Here is a 15,956-nt window from a genome sequence, read left to right on the forward strand (position 1 = left end):
CATGACTGACGTGTATTCCCTCAGCATACCGGCCTCTGCAACCCTGCCTATACCACTGCAGGGACAGGCCCGTCAGCGCTGTGTGTGAAAGAAGGGTACAGCCACTTGCTGGATTCAGCTTATTTAGTGGAAAAGAAGTAGGATTAGGCCAATACGGAGAACTTTAGAAAAACCACCCTCACTGGCAAGGTCCTCAGAGCACAGAGCTGGTCTGCCTGTGTCCTGCATGTGTGCAATGCACGCAGATGGCAGTGACATCCATGCATAGCAGCTTCCCACTGTATTTTTACTAAGCTGCGATGCAGCATTCCAGTTTTGTGTAGCTGCAACTGATTTTCACCAGATCAGCAGGCACACACTTCCTAGGGACTGTTATTTTAACAAGACAGCTTGTTGACTTCAGATGCATTCACATGTAGTCCCAAGATACAATGCAAGGAAGTCCTGACGCTGCCTTGTCCAGGAGCTACGTCCATCACGGCACAGAATGGCTGCAGGTACGCTAGCAAACCCCAGGACCCCAGCAGCAAAGAGCTGAAAGCGGGGTCTGAGACAATAGGCGAGGCTGCCCACTTCCTTGCATCTTATGGAGTCAGCTGTGCTTGTGCCGCATGGAGTGAAAAGTGGCTGTAAAAGAATCACTTGGCATCACTTAGCCTCTTTGCACAGCTGTACATTATTGATATGCAGCAGTGACAGAATCATCTCCATTAATAACAACTCTGTGATAAAGGAGCTCAGTCACTGTTTCCATCAGCTTCTGCCCACTTATACATTTAGCCAAAGTGGCTGATCATCTCCTCTGTATCCACATAGAAGGCCAGTATATTTTTATCTTTGTCTGATCATTAGACTCTGCTGATACAGTGATTAACTTCCCCACGGTGTGTTTGACATTTACATGCCACACAGATGTCAATCAAGAGAAACTGAGGGGTAGCTGTGCTTTTTAAATCTGAATATTGCAATCTAGACTTAGACAGTCAGCAGGTGCCTGCCTGTTATAATAAAGACCACAAAAAAATACCAAAGCTAAGTGAATACAGATGAGTCTATTTCTGGATCCAAACCTGCTCACTACACGTCACATCTCTGAAAAAGCAGAGCCCTTTTTTGTCCATATTAGGTATAAAACCCTTTCTAAAGGCACTGAGTGATTATATCAAGCATGTGGGATTTTGGTTAAAATCATTGTGTCAAATCTGCAGGAATGCCGAAGCCATGCCAGGAGCCTTGGATAGCTCCCAACCAAGAGCTGTCTCGCTGAGTGCCAGTAAAAACATCACATTCCTGGGTCATCTATAAGACCAGAAACAATAACTGCTTAACGCTTACTCAAAGATTCTCCTTTATGAAATGTCATTGTTTTCAAACGTCTTAAAGGCTACATGTCTCTGAGAGCTGGGATTCTTCCCTTCTTGCACTCATCGTATAGGACATCCTTTTCTGTTATTTCAGAGGCTTTTTCTTGCAAACAGCACAGTCTCCCAGATGCATACAAATCATCTGTAAGAGGCAGCAAGCAAAAGCCTCAGGCAGAGCCACTCTGAGGGGCAGGACTTCTCAAATTTCTAACACTGGCAACTATTCGCATAACCTCCCTTCTCAGCCATTAGTTTACACCTCAAAGATGGATCCAAAACACCTGCTCATTGTGCTTTAGTTTGCCTCTTTCCCAGAAAAACATCATATGGGACATGACACTCCACCCTTCTCTGCCTGGACTCATCTCTGTTCACTAGGGGAGACTTGGGCACTGGGTCTGGCCAACAGTATTGGTTTAACCTCCTCTCCTCCCAGAAAAGAGTGCTTCCAAGTTGCAGGCTGTGCTCTACAAGGTAGCTACAAAGCCTTGGAGTCATGTCCTCCAAGGCTTACTCTTCCACACGATGAATAGGTCCAGTTCAGGGAAGCTGTATGGTAAAGTAGCACAGCCGAGAGGCACCTGAGTAACTCTGCCTTGACGCACAGCACTCCTCCTGGAAGAAGAGGGATGGAGGGTATGATGTTTTGGTTTTGATTTGTTTTCAATTTGTTTTCATGGAGCTCAGGATATTTTCAGCCTTAGTCCAGTATCACGAATGAAAATGCTAATGAGTTTTGTTGATAACAAGACAGTTTCCCAAGAGGATGAACATAAACTGACAAGAACTTGGCTACAAGATGGAGGAGCTGAGATCTGCATCAGGGCTGGTCCACAAGTGGCTCAGGACAATCTTTTTTTATAGTGAGTTTAATCTGAAGTTTACTGACTAAAGCCCACTCCAAAACCTGCTTTGGCAGGAGAAGCAGGAGGCTTTTGCTCCAAAAAATAAGCCTGCCATTTTTCTCTGTCAAATTACACCTCCCTGCCCATGCGCTTGAAATCTAGGGGAGCCTTCAGAGATCTCCTCCCTGTCTGGCATAGCACTGAGAGTCTCTCACACACTGCACATGCCTGCTTTCAAAGCAAGGCAGGCTGTCCCTGCAGTATGCATGCTCACCAGCCATTCAGACACATAACTCAGTCATTTGGGTTTTTTAAGATACAAGGGAGGCAGTGGAGTGTCAGGAAAGCTCCTGGTTTCACAGCCCCAGAAATAACTGGGGAATGCTAGTCCCCCCAGCATGTTGACATCAGAGGAACCAAAGCAGTGGGGACCAAACACAACATTTTTCCTCCTGCAATTTTCCTCCCAGCTTCTCCCATATACCTGAAGATACACTGTGTGGAGAGGAAAGGCAGCAAAACCAGACCTACCAAACAGCAAGAAAGAGAAACATGCACCATAGTCCTACATGCCATCTCAAAGGAGCAGGAGCGCAGCAAGAAACAGGCTAGCATCAACCTGAAGACTCCAGAGGGCTGTGCTCCTTCCTCCCCAAAATGGGACAGGACATCTCACCTGAGATATTCTAAATAATTCCCCAGAGAGCATTATTAGAAAAAATGGAGGAAGCAGTAAGGGCTGCCCCAAGGCCAGGTGAAAAAGGACCATCACAAATGCACAGCAGCAGCTGAGTTGTCTGAAGGAAGTGGCCCTTGCAAAGCACATGCGTTAGCTCTGCATAAGCCTCTAACACCCTGGGCTCCCTTTGAGACCAGAACTGTAGATGCTTCAATTGCAATTAGCTGTAATTAAAGCAATGATCATATAACAGAGATAGTACATAAAATATTTAAATGACAATGCAAAAAATGCCATTTTCAAACACACACACACACTGTGTAACGCTTACTCCCTTCTGCAGGGGAGTGAAAAGGACACTATTTTAATCCTACCTGGCTCTAGGACTGTCTTGATCTTGGAACAATGAAAGATGCAGACTGAATCCAAAGCTTAAACAGGGAAACATGGTATTCCTGAATAACCTCCCAGCACGTTTTTCCTGCTCAGTTATATTAGAGCCACACACATAGCTTGATGGGGCACATAGCTTGAATGGATGACATCAAGAAGATCGAGGAGATGCCTCCCATGAACATTTTTCTGCATATATTAGATAAGGCTTGCCAGTTTCAGAAAGAGAGACACATACTGAAAACCCAGCAAGCCTCCTTCTTGGGAAGTCTGCTGTTTTGTTGCTGGCTTAATTTAAAGAATGACAGACCTACAAATACAGGTTACTGTGTCAGATCAGATCACAATCACAGCCTCATGGCCACACAAGCCATAAGCTCACCAGCAAGCCAACATATCCAGAAACAGATGTTATATTAATGTTCCTTAAGGTGTCAGGAATCAGAACAATTCAAATGTCGAGAGCCTGAAATGAATTTGTCAGTCACAAGCCAGCTTCTGTGGCAGCTCTTGATTCCTTGTTAGGGTCAATCCAAATTCAGACCATGAGAAAATTGTGGATGTTTTAAATCCAAAGGCTTGTCTTAAAGTCTTCTTGTTATATGTGAAACATGAACTTTTAATGCCAGAGCACCCAAGGTGCACAGGGCTGTCAAAGGTGCTTGGGGGAGGGCAGGATGGAGGGAAGAAGGCAAGGGGAAGAAAAGGTTTTCCAGTGAGCTTTTTTCAGTTCCATAAACATTAGTGTGCATCCCGCAAAAGTTGCTTTCACAGTGTAACTAATTCTCCTCTCCTGCCCCAGCAAATGCAGGATGAACGACATCTAACGACTGTTTTTCATGTTTTAATGTACACACTTCATGTTCAGGCATCCGCTCTTCCACTGACTCCTGGGGCTGGCTCGTCTTAGCCTAGAAAAGTGCTGGGGGAGCATTTTTTATGTGAGAGGGAAGAAAGAGATAGGATAGGGTGAAACAGACCCTGCAAGTTTTCATATTATTTCTGCAAGTACAAAGTTACCAGCCAAGAAATCCTGACATTGTCAAGCTTTCTGCTCTGAGAACTGGGTCTTCTCAGATGTCTGCCCTATATGATAGAAATGTGTGTCTCCTACTGTTCCCATGAACCAGCTGCGGCAACGAACAGCAGGACATTGTTTTGAGGGTGCAGTATCTTATACTCCAGTATTGCCCCATTAGCTAGAACTAGCACCCCTCAGCATCTGCAGCAACTCCCATGGCAGTAAAGCCCAAGATGCTTGTGAAGATCCCATAAAACAGCAGCTTACACGCCATGACTGACCCTGGGGACAGGGGCTGGCACAGCTGTGGATCCCAGCCATAGGGCCATACTGACAGCCCAGGCCGCCGAGGAGCTGCACTGGATCCAAGCATCTCCCCAAGGATACAGGCCTGGTGTCTCTCTGGCTTTCTACACACTTTTTCTGAGCTGCAGAGACCGTTCATGGCCCCCCAGGAAGGAAAGTTTTGTGGATTTTCCAGTACTGGTGGGTCTTGCATCTGAGACTCTGTCAGCAGAAACCCACCAAGAAGGTCCCTGCTTTCACTGCTGTGATGCTTGTACATCCACTGTGCTCTTACTGGGCACGAGCCTATGGGATTGCACAGATAGGGAAGAGCTAAGACTTCAGTCACACCCTTTAGAAAGCAATTTTTTAACATATTAAATCAAGGCAATTAGTAAAATGAAATTCTACACTAAACCAAATTAAAAATCTGTTTACTCAGATTCATGTTACAGCAGCTTCACCCCTGTTCCTTCCCACCATGTGCTCCTGCTCTCCCTTCTGCCCCTGCCCAGGTTGCTGCCCCATAGTCCCGGGGGTGTTGTAATGTCCGCTGGAGGGGGCTGTGTCCGGCAGGGTGAGGCTGAGCCCTCAGCAGGAACTGCTCAAATCATCTTTGCTGCTGACATGTGCATATCGCAGAGCCACAGCCCAAGAACAGCTTTAGAAAAGAGCCTAGCAAGTTGATGGATTAATTAACATAGAAAAGAAAGTTAAATTAATCGGAGCAATTGAAGAAAAATGTCTTATTTGCAGTAAAATGGCATAGTAGTAAGAGTTAATATCTCTACTGTATATTGGCCCACTTCCTTTTATATGAAGATGCATACTTCTCCCATCAAGTCACTAGGAAAGCTGTTATACGATAGTCTTGGAGGTATCAAGATGTAACTGGAAAACTTCATGCTATCTATGGAAGTGCAGATTGTTTGCTGTGGTACAATAGGTTACATTCCATTCTAATCCTGTTCCAGAATGAATCAAAACAACATAAATACATTTAAAGGGGATACTGTACAGGATTTGTAGAACAAACAGAACATAATTGTTACTGTATCCCTTGAGGTAGTTTTGGCAGGGTTTTAGCACACACCCCCAAAAAACAAAAGGGTCTGGAAGAATCTGAAATATGAAGGCAGAAAAGAAAAAGTGGAGCAGTTTGTTCATATCACAACATGCCAAAGGAGAACAAGGCTGACAAAAAGTAATTGTTTCGTAACACCAACCTCCGCAGAAGACACAGATAGCCATCCTCACAGGACCAGGCTGGCTGGCCCATCCAGCCATGGAGCCTGCTGCTGAGGAATGCCAAATGCTCTCGAAGGTGTGGGACACCTCTCGCTGGGGTGGTTACAGGAGCATCCTCGCCAGGACAGCTGGGGAATATTTTCTAAGGAACTAGCCTCACAGCAGTTGGCCTGTCTTGATGCAGAGCAGTTTGTGATGACTTCAGGGTTTTCTTATGGTTCTATATTACACAGTATGACCCCACCTTTCTCTTATGTAATGTTTGCCAAAAACTGCATGTAGTTCCCGAATTATGGTTACTGCATTTGACAGAACTTGTGGGTCAGGAATGGAACTAAACAGAGGAGGTGCTGTGCACTCCTGGACATCAGAGCCACTCTGATTGAAACTTTCAGAAACTGCTCAGGAAATTGGACACCCAAATACAAAAATCTGCTTTAAAGCCCAAGCCTCCAGCATATAAACAGTGCCTGCAGAATCTACCTGCTCCTGGTTGCCTGTACAAACTCTATATTTGCGTATATAAAACAAGAAATTATGCACGTGACTGTAGATAGAAATATCACACTGAGGTACACATCAGTGAGGCTGTTCCACCCATGCACCGACATTTGCAGGGGACAAGAAATTGTTAGCTTTGTGAGCACAGCTGAACCCCATGGAGATGGTAACAACCCCAATTCTACCGTTTCTCCCAGCAAGACAGAAAGAGGTTGCAGGACCCAAATAATAGCAGATCTCTGCTACTTTTGCCATTTCCCCAGATACAGAAATGCTGAGATGTTTCTTTGCAGCTTCCAAAATTCTCTTTCTTTCTAAGCCCCAGACTGTGCCAGTTTTGCTCTCAGAAGGCACAGCATGATTTGCCCCAGAAAGGGACAAGCTGGTAAAATATATTGGTATTACTCCACTTTCCTCTGCTGGGTAGGCTGTACCAGTGAGATGAGACATGTCAGCTTCTGCATGTCAGGTTTTGGAACCAGATGAAACATCCTGTCCTCGTTCCAGCTGGGACAGGGTTAACTTTCTTCCCAGTAGCTTGAGGGGTGTGCTGTGTTTTGGGTTTGGTGTGAGAGGAGCATTGATGGCCCATTGATGCTTTGGCTGTTGCTGGGTGATGCTTGCACCGGGAGGGGGGAGCACAGCCGGGGTGGTGGACCCAGCTGGCCCATAGGGTATTCTATACCATGTGACATCATGCTCAGTATAAAAACCGGGGGGGGGAGGGGGGGGGGGGGAGGGGGGAGGGGGCGGCTTGCCCCCCGTTCGTGACACGTGGTCGGCGAGCAGTTGCATTGTGCATCGCCTGCTTTGTATATTCTGTTATTGTTGTTGTTCTCATTGTTACTATTACTGTTCTACTTAGTTTTATTTCAATTATTAAACTGTTTTTATCTCAACCCGGGAGTTTTCCTACTCGTGCCCTCCCGATTCTCTCCCCCATCCCACCGGGGGGGGGATGTGTTGGTGAGCGAGCAGCTGTGTGGGGTTTATTTGCTGGTTGGGGTTAAACCACGACACATCCTGAATTAAGGATGATCTCCCAGGGCAGCAGCAGATCAACTTTATAACTGGCTTTATAAATATTAGATAGATTTAGCAAGATAGTACTTATTATTCCCTTTTTTAAATTATTTTTTGCCATCTGGTTAATTGATTTTTGCCATAGCCAATGGAGGATAAAAACAATCTCCAATGCTGTCTCAAACACCATTTATATAAAGTGTGTAGTACTGATTTAATTCTGTTGCCAGTATTTCCTACTATGCTAACCTATCTTCTGCACCAGCTGAAAGTCAGTGTTCTATTTTTATGTTGCCTTTAATGTAGGGTGGATTTCACTGAGCCTTAAGTAAAAAAAAACCTACATTAATCCTTCATTGACAAACTAATTCAACATTCTTCCTGTGTATACATCTTTTTTATTGTGACTGATTATTTCAGTCGCAGCCTGGTCCAGGATCAACTGTCTTGCATTTCACAAATATAAGCTCTGTGCATGATTCCAAACTTGCTAACATTCCCAGAAATACAAAAGTCTAAAACCACCTTTACCTGGTAGAGTGGAAACATTCCATAATTTTATTCTAGCCAACATTTTCTGAGGTTTTGTTACTTTTTTCCAAATATACCTTATTATCCTTTTAAATGACAACATATAAAAAAGTAATTGAATTATACTGCTGCCCTACATCTTGTTATGCTTATTTACACCAGCAAGGATACCTTCTAGGTGCTCCACTTGTTCATCTCTGAATCACTCCCTGACCAGCCCTAGATTTACTGCAACACAAGCCTTCGTTGACATTTCCTTTCCACGTATAAACCTTATTGTAGCCCTCACTTACACACTGTGTTATACAGAGTAAGCGAGTCTCTGTGATGCTACCTATGGCAAATACCGCCCACAGAATTGATAAACAAGTTTTCTGTTATGTTAGTTTAAACAAAACTTCTTACAAATAGAGGAACCACACGCAGCAATACCTCCCAGACAGAGCATCTGCTGTCTGCACGACAAGGAGCTTTGCCATAGACAAAGAGCGGGGTAAGAGCAGGGTCAGGTACAGGCAGCATGCAGGATGGAGGGTGCTGTTCTAATGACAGCGAGTTGCTCTGTCTACTGGAAGCCACTGAAAGCTATTGAAGGCAGGTGCTCCCTGCTTGGAAGGACGGGAAATCATGCCAGAGAGGGAAGGAAGGGGAAAGTGTCCCTTTCTCTTAGATAGGGGGTACCTATTTACAAGTTTGCAATGCTGCTGCAGACGTTCAGTTTGCACAGAGGGTACCCAAAATGCTCCTGCAGCATCCAATATCCGTATAAGCTCTCCAGCGAAGTGTAGGCAGCTGTCATGTGAACAGTACAGGAGCCATGGCTCCCTGCCTAGTCACTCGCAACCAGCTCCAAACCTATCCGAGAGGTGATGAACATCGGCTGATGCTGCTGTATGCTTTGCTGCTATCCAGTCAGATCTGCAGAATGGACAGCAAAATCCCTGTCTGCACTGTGCTTCACCTGCCTTAATAGACTTTGCAAGCCTTTCTGCAGCTTCCTCCCCACCCCCCCAACACACAGACACACTGCCATGCTCTCAATTTATCAGGTGACCAGTGATTTTCCAGGTGATGGTAAACTGGTAAGCTGAGTCAGCTCCCCGCACCACCAGTTGACCACCCCTGGTCATGAGGACTGAAAAGCAGCCTGAGAACCTAGACTTGCCAGCACTGGCATCAGCTTATTCATGGTCCTGAGCAAATGGTGATGGTGGCCTGCTCTCCGCCATTGTTGCCCTCATACTCAACAGGGTGGCTTATTTACCTACATCACGGACCGGCTGCAGACTGATTAGCAGTGCTGGCAGAGTACTTTGGAGATGTAAGCAGCTGTCCAAGAGATAAACGCTACTCACAAATGTTTAGAAATACCACATTTGCCTTTGTTTGCAGTGCTGTAATATTTCTCAGAGCAATTGTAAGTGATTCTGCTTGAAAGCACGTAATATAAAGAATTTTAAAAGTGCTAACACAAGAAATTTTCCACATTCTTACGAATTTCCTACAAGACTTGTGATTGACACAGCCATTACAAATTCTTATTTTACTTGAGCTCCTTACATTTCCAAATTTCAGAGCTAGTAACTCTGTTTTCTTTTAAAACCATGAGAGATACGCTCAGAGTGCAGACTATAGTTTTGAGATATTGTTTAACAGAATTCTGCATTTTGAGGTGAAGATGATGTACTTACCAACAGCCTCCTGCAATAACCAAACCGCCGGCTCCCATCTTCCCCAGTCAACATGAAAGAGAAGGTCTCGCTAGAAGAAAATAAATTGCCCAAATCTTATTATCAGAACTACAGCATAGCTACAAGGTAGATCATTTAGAAAGGGATACTGCCTTATCGAGTGAGAGATTCCACCCACTGGAGGGTCCTCTCTCCCTCTGCCCATTATCTGGACATATTCGGTGGATAAATTCCATCAGTAGTAGAGCAAAAATATCTGCATGGTTGTGGACAACCTAGCTATCTTATTATAAGAAGAGATGGGTGCTGAATTTCAGTGACATAGCAGTCCCTTTGTGCTGCAGAAGGAAAACAAGAATCGGATTTTGAGGGCAGTATTCAAATGTTGTGATTCCCATACCTTTTAGTGAGGTCCTGTCTTTGGACTGTGCTTTGTTCTTAAAGGGAGAACCTTAGATATTCTCTAAGAGTAGAGAAATCATTTTCTAATCCAGAAACAACACAGTCTTCCAAAATCCAGCTTATTTTATATCCCTGTCTAGGGTAAGTACCATTTGTGACAGAGAAGTAAAACAACAGTTTAAGGCTATAATTTCAGCACTGGTAAAGGGATGGGTCTGTGAATCTGTGCCTGGACTGAGAAACATTCCTGACTGCTTTGCAAGTTTTAAATGGCATTATATAAAACACTTTTTCTTTGTGCTGGAATGCCAGGGTTTATATAATTATAGCTGTATATGGGAGGGATATCTTGTTTCACAAACATGGGCTCATGAAAGGTCTGTCTGGAGAGCGGCAGCAGAAGAGGTGAAATGCTGTGTAGGCAGGACTGTGTGCTTCTCATACCAATGTTGCCCACACAGTTGTCTGCTTCTCCTTCAGTGTTTTCAGTAACTCACTATTCAGGTGCTTCCACATACTGAATAATACAGCCAAGAAACACAGAATATAACATGGTTACGTTGCAAGTGCCATATGTAAGCCAATGAAAAGTTCCGTACATATTCTTGGCTACAGTAATTCCTGCAGGTGAATGCTAGTTCCTTGTCATCATTGAAAGTCCCTCTAGATACACTCTGAACAGGTCTTACTTCATTTACACACATATCGGACCATGCATCTTAAAAAGCCATCTCATATCCTAGGGAAATACGGGGAGACCCCAGCTGGAGTACTGCATCCAGCTCTGGAGTCCTCAGTAGAAGAAAGACATGGAGCTGTTGGAGTGGGTCCAGAGGAGGGCCACAAAAATGATCAGAGGGATGGAACACCTATGAGGACAGGCTGAGAGATTTGGGGTTATTCAGCCTGGAGAAGAGAAGGCTCCGGGGAGACCTGATTGCGGCCTTTCAATACTTAAAGGGGGCTTATAAGAAAGATGGGGACAGACGTTTTAGCAGGGCCTGTTGTGACAGGACAAGGCGGAATGGTTTTAAACTGAAAGAGGGTAGATTTAGACTAGATAGAAGGAAGAAATGTTCTACAATGAGGGTGATGAAACACTGGCACATGTTGTCCAGAGAGGTGGTAGATGCCCCATCCCTGGAAACATTCAAGCTCAGGCTGGACAGGGCTCTGAGCAACCTGATCTAGTTGAAGATGTCCCTGCTCATTGCAGGGGGGTTGGACTAGATGACCTTTAAAGGTCCCTTCCAACCCAAACTATTCTATGATTCTATCCCTTCTGCCTATTCTACTATTTCTACACCTTCAGATCAACAGGTTCTGACACATTAATGCAGGGAGAAGAAAAGATACATTTTTTGAGGTTTCTTTTGAATGAAAAAGAAAATGCAAGCCTGGCTCTCCCTTCCCTTGTCCTTCTCCTGTAGTCATTCATCTCCCAGGGAAGGAAGATAGGGCTCCTCTGCTGGCATAGAGCTCGGCTCCAAAAAAGTTCTCGGAACAGCCTTGCTTTGAGCCAAATGAAGAAGTGTCCTGCAATGTTAGGCAAGCATTCTGGGGTAAATGACTGGAGCAGGTGGTGGGCAGGGCCCTGTCTTTTTTAAGATTTATTTTAAATACTTCCATTTATGCTTTTGGGTTTAGCACTAAGAGGAATCTTCAAACCTCTTTCCCTCAGCTACACAGGCCTGTGAGCCAGGCAGAATAGGGAAGAAAATTAATACAGAACTTGAAAAAAAAAATTAAATACAGCTGCTTGAGCCTGAAGTGTCTGAGACTCAAACTGCTACTTCCTTAATTGGGCATCGGCGAGCCTGTGGCTGCTCCAGATGCACTCCATCAGCACTGCGCAGCAGAGGAGCACGGGAGGGTGTACCTGTTGTATTCGGAGACAGGGAGCCAGTCCTTGGCATCAGGAAAGCAGAACTGAGGGATAGCCTTGAGACGCTCCTCCGCTTCACGCATTTGCTTGGTTGGTCTTTCTAGCTGCGGGGGAGAAAATTGAGGTTCAGTCAGTTGCTGTTAGTGCCAGCTTCACAGCACCTCTCAGGAGGGGGGTTACTAATGAGCTCTGAAGAGCAAGGGCCCATCAGCTGGTTCTTTATTTGTGCTTGGCGGAGTGAGGCATGACCCCAGGACAGGCTTATAGATGCTAGTACAATAGAAATAATCACTGCTGGGTTTTTTTTTGTTTTTTTTTTTTAATTGCCCGAAACTCCCTTGTTGCACAATGGCCACTTAAAACACAGTCCTAACTCAAACCCCTTTCTGCTGCAAGAGCACAAGAGAAATGCCATAGATCAGCAAAACTCTTTCCATTGACTTCAGTGAGTTTTGGAACAAATCCTAATATAGCCAAAATGAGTTAGAAGTGAAATATTTAGAAACTGAATTTAAACACAGTCTTTAAAGCACCTACCATCAGCCAAACTCACCAGCACTGGAAAAGATAAATTTGTACACAGGGAAAGCTTTCAGTCACCTTTTCTATGCCCTTTGCTTTGTAACAGATTGCTTTGGAAAAATTATGAAAGCTGAACGGTTAACTCCATTTAAAAAATAGATTTCTATTAATTTTCCCACTTACTCACTTTATTGATCTTAGAATGAACTGTACATAAGAATTTTTCTTTTACCTTGGGAAACTGATATGTCACTTCTGGGAGGTAAGTGTTTTTAGAGGGCTTCTTTTTCAGTGACACTACCACAAAATACTCAAATAACTCCCGTTCCTGCCATTCAATCAGCTCCAGTTCCAGGGTGCGATAACTTGGAGCCCTCTTCAGCATTGACTGGATGTGTACTAGACGCTGGGTATGAGCTAGCGTTTAAAAAAAAACAAAAAAAAAAAGAAAAAAAAAAAGAAAAAAAAAAGAAGAGACAGATTGTTACCTGGAACTGTAATGTGTATGTGTAAGCCACAGCCATTCACACAAACTTCCAATTTGCCAGCGTATCATTCCAAGCATGTTCTCCTTTCAAAAGCAAACCTTCATATTGTAGTCTCACTCACTAACTGCACCCATAAATCAAAACTCTCTCCAAGTACCGAAGTGATGCAACACGAAGTCACTGAAATAATTTGCCGTTCATAACTTTTACCCCGCCAAAGGTCTGCTCTTTCTTTGCACATAAGACTAGATTATAAACCCTTATGTGGGTGTGCAAATGCACTAGGGCCTCCAGGGTGACACATCTCAGGCCTGACTTGGACCTGGTTTACATTTGTGAAAAACAGTTCTCTGACCTGCCCCTACGTAGCACAGCTTTATTCTAAGAACCACTGAAGATGTATTTTCTCCTTCTCTACAGCACAAGCATAGTCCATACAAGCCATGGAACGATCTCCAGCGAAGGGGGAAGGAAAGGAAAGAGGTGCGAATTGCCTCCTGTGGGATTGTGCCAATTGGCTTGTGCCAATTCGATTGAGGGGCAATCTTAGATTCATGGTCACGTCCAGTCCTGATTCAAAGTTATGCCTTGATCCAGTGACTGGTCACTAGACATCTATGGTGGACTAGTCAGTAACATCATTACCAGTTCTGGTAGACCAATAAGTGAAAACAGCTAAGTAAAACCAGCTTCCTGCATGCTCTTCCCCACCTCTTCACACCAGGATCTCTGTGCATGTCAGTCCCTTAAGCCTATATTCACTCACACTGCCCACAGTTTGCAAAAGGCAGACTGTCCCTTGCGGTAGGGAAATAAGGTGTCACAAGCACTTGATCACAGCAGTAATTAATTGACAGAAAGAAAGGGAAACCCCTTGACGACCAGCTGTCATACAACTGGTTCAACAACACAAAAATTAAAAATTATTTTGATAAAGCACTGGGGTCTTGGTGTGACTGCACAACTAGGGAAGCTAAATCCCAAGAAATAATCTGCCTTGTCCTGCCTTGAGATAGCCCCGCACTGCTGGCCATATTTGCAAGAGGTGAAACCAAAAAGCCCACCCCACCCGAACAGATAGGGACCCAGTGAATCCTGTCATGCTACACGTGACAACTGGATCTTTGGCTCAGGATGCCCTGAAAGCATCAATGTAAATATAAGGTCACGCAGGAGCAATTGGTTAGTGAGCCGTCAGAATGAAGATCCTCCATGCCGCAACAATGGGGGAAAAACTTCCCAGCTTCCAGTGAAATCAGAATATCCTCCCAATAACAAGAGAGAGGCCAGGTCCTGTCTGTCTTCTTTCATGGGCTATGAGCAAAAGCAACCCCATATTTTTTGACACAAAGAGAAACAGAACTGAAAGTGCTTTTGGGCGGGTACCTGTCTACAAAGGAGCAATGAATCTTTTTCCACATATCACTGTACAATGTTGCATATAGCCTGTTTTGGGTGGCCTTACCACCACCTATCTGGAACAAATCTGTTTCCCTAAGACATTTTTTCCAGCAAGTTTTCCTGCATGAACAGTAAGCAGGTGACATCTGCAGTAGACAGACATGCATGCTTGCCCCTTATCTTATAACCACAGCTCTGCACTCTTGTTTTTTCTTCCCCTCACTTACTAACAATATGGTAGGTTTTTAGTAATCAAATCTGTTGTTGCTGCCTTCAACTTTTTTATAGTTCTCTCTGTGTATCAGGTCTCTTGAAAATGAGGGACTAATTTACTGGCCTGGCTCAAGCAGAGTTTGTGCAGGTGCTGTGCACTGATAAAGGAATTTCTACAATTTGGAGACTGCAGACCTATAAAAGAGTATAAGAACCACTACACTGGATCAGAACCAGAATCTTGCCTCCAACAGCAGCTAGCTGTAAACACTTAAAGCAGTGCATGAATAAGAAGAGAGCATATTTATCCAATCTCATCCCTCTAAGTTTGCACCCAGTAGTCAGTCTGGAAGACATCAGCATCTGAAAAGTGGCTGACAAAGCAAATCTATCAAAGGTCCTGTTCTTCATTATATGACACAGTTGCCAAATCCTTGTTAGATCCTCACAGCTCATTTTGTCCTTGCTTTCCACATTCATGCTCCTGTGTTGGAAACTTTGGGAGCTCTGCAGTAATGAAGTTAGTATAGCTCAGGAAGGAAAATATAGGCCATGGACAGGAACAACGTGCCGTAGCAGGAGAATGTACGTTGATAAGGTCTGTGGCAGTGGCTGACTTGAAGTTATTGAAAGCTGATCCCTTACCTTTAAACCTGTCATCTGAGTCACTCTCACTCTCGCTGTTCTCATCTGCAGAGGAGATAGAGGGATCAGTTAATGCAAAACCAAAGCAAACATAAACTTGGTTTACTCTGGTGAAACTGGGAAAAATCATATCTCACACTGAGCCTTGTGATCCACGTGTGCTCTCTCCTCAGTTTTAAAACACCTTGAAATAAACAGTTTAAATGACTCCTTAGATTGTGTTTTCCTTGGATGAAGTTTCAATTTTGCTTGAGAATAAGAGCTTCATTTTGACGAAAGTGCAAAATTCATTCTCCATTACAGCAACTGGTTGCACTGAACCCCCATCTATGCTAAGCTACAGAGGTGAATGTGCCATTTGGAAAATGGATTTTAACTCTTCCACTTCTTTTTCAGACTTTAATTTTTTTTGAAAAAAAATTATGCAGCATTTGAGAAGTCAAAGTAAGCCTTACGAGCTTTGTCTGTCTGGGCAACATTTTCAATCACCAGAACTCACCAAACTGAGTGAGAGTAAGATGCAAAAGTAACCTTATGACAAGATGTATTTCTGAGGTATACTCACAATAAAGCTCTATTGTACTCCTACTACAAACATGGCCTGCATTTCTTTTTGGCCCCTGCTTTTCCAGAAGCAGTCTGAAGCACAGTGTGAGTTATAGTCACATGCCAGGAAAAAGCATGAATGAATTACAGGGTCAAAACTGTCCATTTTGGACAAAACTTACAGATGCAAATTAGTGAACTAAAGAAGAAGGATAAGTCTAGCTGATCATGGGATTAATAGGATAGACAATGCTGAGAATCTCGGTTATTTTT

The 15,956-nt window shown here is 44.0% G+C and overlaps 1 protein-coding gene across 1 annotated transcript in view; it reads right to left on the bottom strand.

Moving 5' to 3' along the window:
- The window catches only part of DENND2B (DENN domain containing 2B), a 73,861-nt gene that overhangs the window by 33,662 nt on the left and 24,243 nt on the right, over window positions 1–15,956 (bottom strand). The window contains exons 6-9 of the mRNA XM_075163117.1: window positions 15,138–15,182; window positions 12,623–12,807; window positions 11,863–11,972; window positions 9,582–9,651 (exon numbers count right to left, since the gene is read on the bottom strand). Of these exons, the coding sequence (XP_075019218.1) occupies window positions 9,582–9,651; window positions 11,863–11,972; window positions 12,623–12,807; window positions 15,138–15,182 (410 nt within the window). The remainder of the gene's footprint in view (window positions 1–9,581; window positions 9,652–11,862; window positions 11,973–12,622; window positions 12,808–15,137; window positions 15,183–15,956) is intronic.

Source organism: Calonectris borealis, chromosome 14 (genome assembly GCF_964195595.1).
Source record: "Calonectris borealis chromosome 14, bCalBor7.hap1.2, whole genome shotgun sequence".
Lineage (NCBI taxonomy): Eukaryota > Metazoa > Chordata > Aves > Procellariiformes > Procellariidae > Calonectris > Calonectris borealis.